At 44.0% G+C, this 9,453-nt stretch overlaps 1 protein-coding gene across 1 annotated transcript; it reads right to left on the reverse strand.

The window, feature by feature from the left end:
• Positions 1-887: 887 nt before the first annotated feature.
• Positions 888-4,009, reverse strand: SRXN1 (sulfiredoxin 1). Its single transcript, XM_018556416.1, has 2 exons — positions 3,749-4,009; positions 888-1,274 (listed from the first exon to the last, which is right to left on the reverse strand). The coding sequence occupies exons 1-2, from the start codon at positions 3,977-3,979 to the stop codon at positions 1,071-1,073; spliced, it is 435 nt and encodes a 144-aa protein (XP_018411918.1). The 5' UTR covers positions 3,980-4,009; the 3' UTR covers positions 888-1,070.
• Positions 4,010-9,453: the final 5,444 nt, after the last annotated feature.

A 9,453-nucleotide genomic window follows, 5' to 3' on the forward strand; every position in this document is an offset into this window, starting at 1 on the left:
CCAAGTAAAAAATAATGCTTGCCCGACGTTTAACTTTAAAGAATAACTCCAGGCGTTTATAAAATCTGGGACCGATCATCAGGCGAGCATAACTTCTGTATTTGCACCCCTAGACCAAAACAGGCACTTAACCGTTGCAGTGGGGCTACCCCTGCACTGCAAGGGTTAAGTGCTCGTTTTGGTCTAGGGGAGCAAATAAAAAAGATGAACTCACTTGATTCTCGGTCCCGCGGCAGGACCTCTGTCCCTCTCTGCTCCGACTGTGGAATAGCCCTCAGCATCCTCACGCAAGTCTATGGACCTGCATTAGACGTGATTACATCAGCGGTCCTTAGACCTCTAGAGCCCAGGGGAGAAGAGGCTGTGGGGACTGGTCTAGCAGGTTGAGGGGATTGGTCTGCAAATAAACAAAGAAGCCTTTATTTGCAGGCTGCGGGGATTGGCCTAGCAGCCAGGCAGGAATGAGAATCAGGTGAGTATATCTTCTTTATTTGAACCCCTTAGACAAAAGGAGCATTTAACCCTTGCTGTGCGTGGGTATCCCCATTTTTAGGGTTAGTTTTGTAATTCCTGGACTTAATATAAGACTCAGATAGCTATACATCTTAGTACTGACTGCATTGACTTGAGTAAACAGACAGATTCTTTTGCTTAATGTTTTATAAGTTAAACATGGGTATAAATTAGGTTCATATACAGTTATTAGTTTATATTACAATCTATATCATTTTAGGAAAATAACTTATTTTTCAACAGCTTTGTATTCAGACATTTCTGCTTGAAAATACACCAGGCCTTGCCATATCTCCTCAGAATCTTGTGAGATTGATCATGAAAATGGAAAATGCTTTCCCTATTCACTCCTTTATCTCACAGCGCAGGGTTCTGTTATAACTATTGATGTTAAATGGGGGGCCTAGCATAGTGAAATCCATTGAGGGCTTTGAGAGTTGTGCGTTCATTGGGCTCAGGAAATGTTGCAGTTCATTGTGCGTGTTTTAGAACATTCCCGCAGAACTCCATGTGAGTGAGCGATCCTTTTCTCTGCACACTGGGGTCTATAGCTAGGGCTACTGCAGGTCAGGCGTGCTGGAACCCAGGTATGTACGCAGGTCACTGATGGACGACTGGATAATTTTGGCCGCTATGGTTTCACTGTTGAGCCTCTGATGTGCTGCGTAACGGTGACATCCACCAAATGAGTAAAAGTAGTCTCCTCCATTGCGACCTTTAATCCAGAGGACATCAATAGGGGGCACCCGGTCTGCATCGTCCTGTAATACAATTGGTCATATTTGTTTATAGCACAACAGATAGGTTCACCCTTGTATTCAATATAGCATATGTGAAATGTTTTCTCTTCCTAAATGTTGCAATTTATAACCCCTGTTGTGTTGCCTACCTAGTAAAGCAGGGGGAGGCAACCTCGGCTATCAAGCTGTTGTGGAACTATAAATCCCATGATGCCTCTGCCTCTGGGAGTCATGCCTGCGGCTCTCAAAGTCTTGCAATGTCTCACGGGACTTGTAGTTACGTAAAAGCCGGATTGTTGAAGTTGCCTACCCCTGCAGTAAAGTACTTCTGCTTTTCATAGTTGCAGGCTCAGTTTCTATTTTTAGTCATACTCAAACTTGTCTAAGTCATAATGACATACATTGCGTCAGTATTATTTTCTTCCCTTGAAATACTTACACCCACTGCCACACAAAACGTAGGAATTCCTTATTGGGCAGTGTCCAGAGAAATATAATTGGTTAGAATAAAAACACATAGTTTAACCCTTTCGCTGCCAAGGACGTATGGCATACGGACCTACAAAAGTGCTTCCAGCTGGCCAGGTCAGTATGCCATACGGACCTGGCATACTGGTATCGTAGCATTTTTTTCTATAGAGATTTTTATGGTTACTTAAATGTTTAGAATGTTTCTTTTTTTAACAGAAAATTTACAGAACTTTTACATTGATGCCCAGCGGGTGGTTGGCTGTATGTGCTCTTACTCATCACAGTTTATCCCTAGCAAGTTTCATTCTGGTAAGTTACTTAAATTTGAACTCCGGGATAAGCAAATGTTATCTATATACAAGAGCTGGTATTCTTCCTTGAATCTTGCAGGGTTATTCACTAAAGGGTGAAGAGTTTGGAGAAGGCGATAGAAGTGAACAATCTAGGACAACATAGCTGAACTGGAAAAATTCTCCAATTCAGCTCACATTCCAGTTTGGCTATGTTGTCCTAGATTGTCCACTACCCCTAATTCTTCACCCTTTCGTGAATAGCCCTGCAGGTGAGCTTTTGTATTTTTTTTTAGATCTGTGCAATATTCCAGTGTGAGGCTTGGAACTTCCTGTAATAAAGACCGGTCACTGCTGTACTCTCTCCATAGGCTCCTTCTGCCATCAATCAAAGAGGGAAGGGGCGTGTCTATGGACGCACACAGCCGCTACGGGCACGAGCGCGCACGGGTGCCTCCATTAGAACGATGGCTAGCACCCGGGCGGGGGAGAGCATGGCGGGGACCCACTAGAAAACGAGGAATGAAGAACTTTAAAAAAAACAAAACAGCCTCCAGCAAAGGAGGGTCTCCTTAAAGGAGAAATAAAAAATTGGCTTTAATATCACTTTAAGGGAGTCCTGTGATCCAGATACCAATGATCATCACAGGAGCGAGCTTGGAGCAGTGACTACTTAACACGCACAGGGACCATGGGGAACAGAAGTAGCCCCCCTCCAGAAGGAAGGACAGTGTCGGCACCAATTCAGAGATGATTGGAGGATCTACGGCCGAGTGATACACAAATAAGATACATTTTTTGTTAATAGTTATGGTACAGATTTAACACCCGAGTTTAGTTTCAGTTCAAAACATTACAGGTAAAAGCACAAAAGAAGCAAGTACTTCAAATGTTTATTGTAAAGCAAACACTTTACTTTCTTTTCCTTAAACAATGAACATGGTAGAACAGTTAATAAACGTCAGAAGAGTCAGTTATCTTGCAAGGCCCCCTACCTCTTAGCCCTCTCCTGTTCTTTGAGTGTCCAATTACCGTATGTGATGGCCCAGCTCCTCTCCCCTTTTCCTCACCTCCCAACATAAAATTTTATGTAGCTTCCGGGGGAGGAGCAGAGGGCAATACTATAGAGCAAGGGTAGGCAAACTTTGGCCCTCAAGCTTTGGCGAAACTACAAATCCCGTGAGGCATTGCAAGACTCTGACAACCACAGGCATGAATCCCAGAGGCAGATTCATGGTGGGATTTGTAGTTTCTCCTTAGCTGGAGGGCTAGAGTGTGTCACTTGTTACAGCTCTGAGTCTGCTGACATCACATCCAAGCAGGGCCGGTGATAGGATTCTTGCCTAGACAGGCAAAGTTGCATTTTACGAGTACTTGTCAAAATGCCCTGTTTTTTCCGCACTCACCCTCAGGCGGCCTCTTGCCTTGCCTTGCGGTAGCGCCGGGCCTGCATCCAAGATGGCGGCACCCAGCAGCTGTCTCAGGGCGTTTGAATGTCTACACCGGGGAGACTTCTACAGGAAATTGCATGCATAGAATGCATTAAATGCTCATATAATCTTATGGGAAGATTGCAGTTGAAACAAATGGTCTGGCGCCAGGGTCTCTTTAAGCAGCCATGGAGTGCTAACACAAGTACAGGTTTGCTTTAACGGTGAGCTGTTAATAATTAATTCCGTAATCTGTAATATGAGCCAGTGCTCTGGACCAAAGAGAAGAAAAAGTATGTTATACCTGCAGGGTGTCCATGAGACTCTGCACCTTGCTCTCATCTAGCTCAGATGGGATGGGCCGGATCAGCACCCTCATGGGAATGTTGTGCACGGTGGAGATATTACTCGAGTGTATACTTCTGCCCTCCTGCGTCATATCGCCTGACATCATCCTGCGAGCCAGGCCCATGCTCTGTACCCCGGACTGGCTTCTTGTCCAGATCACAATGTGCCTGAGCTGTCTGTGATACATTTATACAAGCTTCCGGGCTGCCCCACTTATTATCAGGAGCCTACCATTGTCTCTTAAACAGGGGGAGCCGCAAGACAGCAGAAAGAAAATGACCCAATTAAATATTTATCAGGAGACATGTTTTTTTTAATTATTCACCACGACTGCTAGATGCCAAACGCAGAATATTGCAGCTTCTAGTTGTTTCAAGCTCCCCTTGTTCAGTTGTTGATGGTTTACTCCTACAGCTCAGTCACAGTGATTCAGCAAAGCAATGTCCGGAATCCTGAGCTCAGAGTTTGAGCTGACACATCCACATGCCGCAGCTTACACAATCCTATGGTGCTTCCTCCAGCCACAGGATGGTGTGTGTCTGCTTCTAACGGTGCCACTTACATGACTATACACTGATTGGTTTATGTAAAGAGCTGTGAATGTACCTCTGCTCCCCTAGGGCCACATCAGGCGGGCAATTTATTAACAGCAATCTTTATTTTTTTTAAAGTAATTTCTCGCTAAGGGCTCATGCACACAGGAACAAATAAAAGTTTATTGGCATGTAGGGTAAAATACAGCTGTATTTGCGGTGCTCAGGAGCCCCAGCTTCTCAATTTTGCAATGAATAGGACTGGTGCTTACACGTGCACATTAGTAAGTTCCTGAACGTGCGCCCGTGCACGTGTTAACGCTGGTAACGCCATCTATACACGTACACCCGCTTACAGTGTTTTCTGCCCAAACATTCCTATGGACAGAAAAACGCAGCAGCTGGGGCTCCTGGGCACCGCAAAACACAGGCATATTTTGTGCTGTATGCCAATAGGTCCCTATTTGCAACCTTGTGCATGAGATCATAGTTATTTCCAGTGGAATTGCCAGCTTGCTCATTTTACAGCGATTTGTAGCACAGTCGCGCAGTGATTGAGTATGAGCAGTGAACGGCCTTGCCAGTGACAGTCACCCTGAGTTCCCCTCTACAGCTTAGAGCATGCCAACCTAATGATGTAGCACTGGTTTGATCCGCAGATATACTGTATGTCATGCGACCTGGGTGACGTATAGCAGCACACGCATACTCCATATGGCCAGATGTTTGTAGACACTTGACCATCACACCGACTATATGTTCAGTACGCGGGCATCTTCCGGATGAGTGAGTTCAGCCATTTCCAGTGAAGGGGACTGGCATTACTACAGCATACAAAAACAAAAAGCTCAGTTCATCAGTTCACACTATGTTCAGCTGAGTGACTGTCATTTGCAGATTGTATTCGTCTCTTCTGAAAGCAACTGTCTCTTATTTGATAACAAGGAAGGAAGATGAACCTAAATAGGGGAATAACAAAGACTAATTGCATGATAGTGGTGCTCGGTCCATCCACACACCTCCACTTCTTGCAGTGCTGCTTCACGCTGTTCGCCCCTCTACACTACAGTATGTATACAAGTGTGGTAACTATGTACATTTTAGAACACATTTTAACTCTAGAAGATGGCAAATGTTTGATTATTTTGGCACACTCCAAGGGATATTATTAGAAACTGTTGCATATCACTTTTCATTTATACATAGAATTTGTGTAATGGCATTGTTGATTTGGTGCATGGAAAATGCATCGATATTTGCACACAAAAATAATATATTTCCCTTTGCTAACCTTTCCCCCAAATACTCTGCCATTTTAACAACTAACAGAATGCAGCTCACAGGTAAACGCTGCAAGCACCTAAACACATCTGAAGCAGTGTATAGTGTCCCCACTGTGGTCAAATACCCTGTCAGTTCTGATTGGGCAGACTCATTATTCCCATATTTTGGTCATTATATTTATACGTACTGATTTGTAAACACTCCCTTTAGTAGTCGTCAGTAGTCGAGAGGAATGTGATCAATAACCTTGCTCTGCGACTGCAGAGATAAGCTTAGCTAGCCAGAGCACTGAGAGAGAAAAGCAGTGAGGCACAACCATTATGCAGCACTATTAAGCAGGCTAGTTATATGAAGAACCAATATGGCTCCCCCCCCCCGTGTTTATACAGCACCATTCAGCCAAAAGAGCATTCTGTGAGGTTAGATGAGAAGACCCAGCATGCAATCATTGGTGCAGTTCATCCCAAAGGTGTTCAGTAGGGTTAAGGTCAGGGCTCCAGTCGGGCTCCTCTGCACTAAACTGGTCAAACCATCTTTTAATGGAGCTGGCTTTGTACGGAGGGACGCAGTCATGCTGGTACAAAAAAAGGACCTTCACCAAATGTTGTCACAAGGTTGTGAGCCCAGAATTGTCTTAAATGTCTTTGTATGCTGTAGTATTAACAGTGGAGTTCACTAGAGACATCTAAACTTAGTGGTTTAGAAAGGGTATCTACATACACTATATTACCAAAAGTATTGGGACACCCCTCTGAATCATTGGATTCAGGTGTTTGCAAGGTCCATAAAGACATGGATGGGGGAGTTTGGGGTGGAGGAACTTGACTGGCCTGTACAGAGTCCTGACCTCACCCCCATAGAACACCTTTGGGATGAATTAGAGCGGAGACTGTGAGCCCGGCCTTCTCCTCCAACATCAGTACCTGACCTCACAAATGGTCCAACATTCCCATACACACACTCCTAAACCTTGTGGATGCCTTCCCAGAAGAGACGAAGCTGTTATAGCTGCAAAGGGCGGAGCCAACTCAATATTGAACCCTACGGACTAAGACTGGGATGGCATTAGAGTTCATGTGCGTGTAAAGGTGTCCCAATACTTTTGGTAATATAGTGTACTTTTGGGCCATGTAGTAAGTATGATAGTCAAGGGGTCCGCAAACCTCAGCCCATATAGTGCATATTTAGACACAAACAAGTGCTTTAAAACATTCACATTCACAACTCGGCATTGAAAGACAAGCAAATAAACCATGGGGCTGCACTTCGGAGACCTCGCTAAGTTTTGCGGAGGTTCTCATCAAACTTCTGACAGTAGCACCACCCTTTTATCTTGGCACATTTAACTTACAACTGGGGAAACAGAGACTGAAGAGAAAGGTGCCCGGCATGTATGACAACGACCAGTAAAGACGCCTAAACTTATTTGAGATCCATCCGCAACTAGGTGACTCCTTCCTGCACTCTGTGAAGCGGAATATTTATTGGGATGTCTAATAGTACCCTAAATGCATTAAAGATTTTTCACTCATCGCTTCTCGGCCTTTTGGCTAAGATCAAGTGTAGTATCTGTTCTTATCAGTTCTAGAGGGGAAAGGCATGGACTGTCCTTGGGACGGACGGTCGCCTAGTACTCTCAAACATTCACTCAGAATATAAGTAACATAAAGCTGGCCATATTTACATAAATACGTTTTCCTTTTAAAAGAAAAAAAATCAGATTCATAAATTTAAGATATTTAAAAAAAACTTAAGATTTTTTTTCTCTTCATTTTTTTTTTTTAGTCGTTTATACTGTGTATTGCAGGCTTAATCAGTGAACCCTCATTTGTGTATGATACTTACAATGTTATACATTTGTTGCAGAGCTTATCTTTGTTCGAATGGCTTTGTGTTCATGTTGCGTTTGTTTTTTTTATATAGCCCCCCCCCCCATTGGTTATGTTGCTGACTAAGGGCGTCGGATGAGTGTTTTAGGTCAGCAGACTATTGGCTGACCTGTAGTGATCTGCCATGGGCCTTTTAACCCCCCTGGCTACGATGTGATGTATAGAACAGTAGCAGCAGCAGCAGCATCTGCAGGAGATGCAAAGTCATCATTTTATTTCAGTAATTCAGCTCATGTGTGGAGAGGCTTCTTGGCGAAAGGGAAGACAGACTGCAACATTGCATCTACATCCGAATACATGCAGCACAGAAATCACAACCATCTCTCTTGACAGGTGAAATCTGTCTGATTTCTCATCTCAGCACTGAATAAAGGGGGGGGGGGGGGTTTTTAAACTGCATTTTTATCAGCTTTTTGTCCTTGCTCGGTGACTGCGACTATTTAAAGGAGATGCAAAGTCATCATTTTATTTCAGTAATTCAGCTCATGTGTGGAGAGGCTTCTTGGCGAAAGGGAAGACAGACTGCAACATTGCATCTACATCCGAATACATGCAGCACAGAAATCACAACCATCTCTCTTGACAGGTGAAATCTGTCTGATTTCTCATCTCAGCCCTGAATAAAGGGGGGGGGGGGGTTTTTAAACTGCATTTTTATCAGCTTTTTGTCCTTGCTCGGTGACTGCGCATATTTAGGAACAGATCTCTTGCAGCACCCTTTGTCCTGTGGGCCCCGTTTAATAATCTGTCTGCTTTTCTGTGCGGCCCCTGCTCTGCATTTCTCTGCAGAGGGGCACGTACAATTTTTTTTTTTATAGGAGCCCATCAAAGCCAGGCTGCTTGTAATGTAATTCAGTCACATCACACAAAGGACTGCAGGTGGCACATTCTGTCCGCAGAGCAGCCAATCAGAGCTTGTCAGTCTCCCCAGCTGCCTCCGTCTGCATCCCTTTCTCCTGCTAGAAATAGCTGCTGCTCCCAGTTCACACAAAGGACTTTATTCCCAATCGGATTTTTATAGATAGGCCTTAGATATTTTACCCCTCCCAAGGTCCCCCCCCACCCCTCCTTCCTTTCCTCTATGACCCCTGGAGCGTGATACAGCAAGCTGGGGGGAAGTCGCCGCAGCTGAGTCGTGCAGAGGCCAATTAGGCAAAGTGGTTGCTTATTACTACAGAGGGGCTCGCACGGAGGACAAGCTGCCCCTAATGTAGACAGGCTACCATATGTGGAGAGCTTTGTTATGGAAATTCAGGTCTTAAAGGAGTCTGTGTGATAAACTGGTCGGCGACTTCATATCATCAGCCCCCCAGATTAAAGAACAGGTGCAGAGAGAAAAAAAGACCACTTATTAAAGAGGCACAAGGGAAATATTGGACGTTTTCTGCATTGGTGCAACAACTGAGCGATATTTGCATTTTCTTTTTCCGTTATATGTTTGTCATGTCAGCATGAATGTTGTGATGATGTAATTTCTACTTTTACTTAATACATTAATTATACATTTTATAGCTGATGTGTATCCTCACGCATACAACTGAGCCTCCTGCACTTATAATGTTGGTCATATTTTGGTCATTATATTTATATATACTGATTTGTAAACACTCCCTCTAGCAGCCGTCAGTAGTCGACTACTTCTTCTCCTTTTTTGTTCCGTAAAGAGATAGAAGGCGAAACATTTGTTCCAGAGAACCTTTAACTTAAAGAGTATCTAAACCCAACTACAAAAATTATCATATATTGCAGCTTACAGGTCAGGTGGTAGCGTGAGCTTTCTTATTTTCATTTATTTTCATCTGGTGATCTTGCTAGTAACACACTTCCTGTCCTAGGGTGACAACGCTCACTGGCTGTACTGTATCTACAAAGGAGCACCCTTGTCACTCTTAAACAGGGACTGTGTTAGGAAACCCAAAATACCTCTCTCTCTTCTCTTTCCCTTAACATTGTGA

The sequence above is a fragment of the Nanorana parkeri genome, unplaced genomic scaffold (assembly GCF_000935625.1).
Source record: "Nanorana parkeri isolate BGI_ZX_2015 unplaced genomic scaffold, ASM93562v1 scaffold237, whole genome shotgun sequence".
NCBI lineage: Eukaryota > Metazoa > Chordata > Amphibia > Anura > Dicroglossidae > Nanorana > Nanorana parkeri.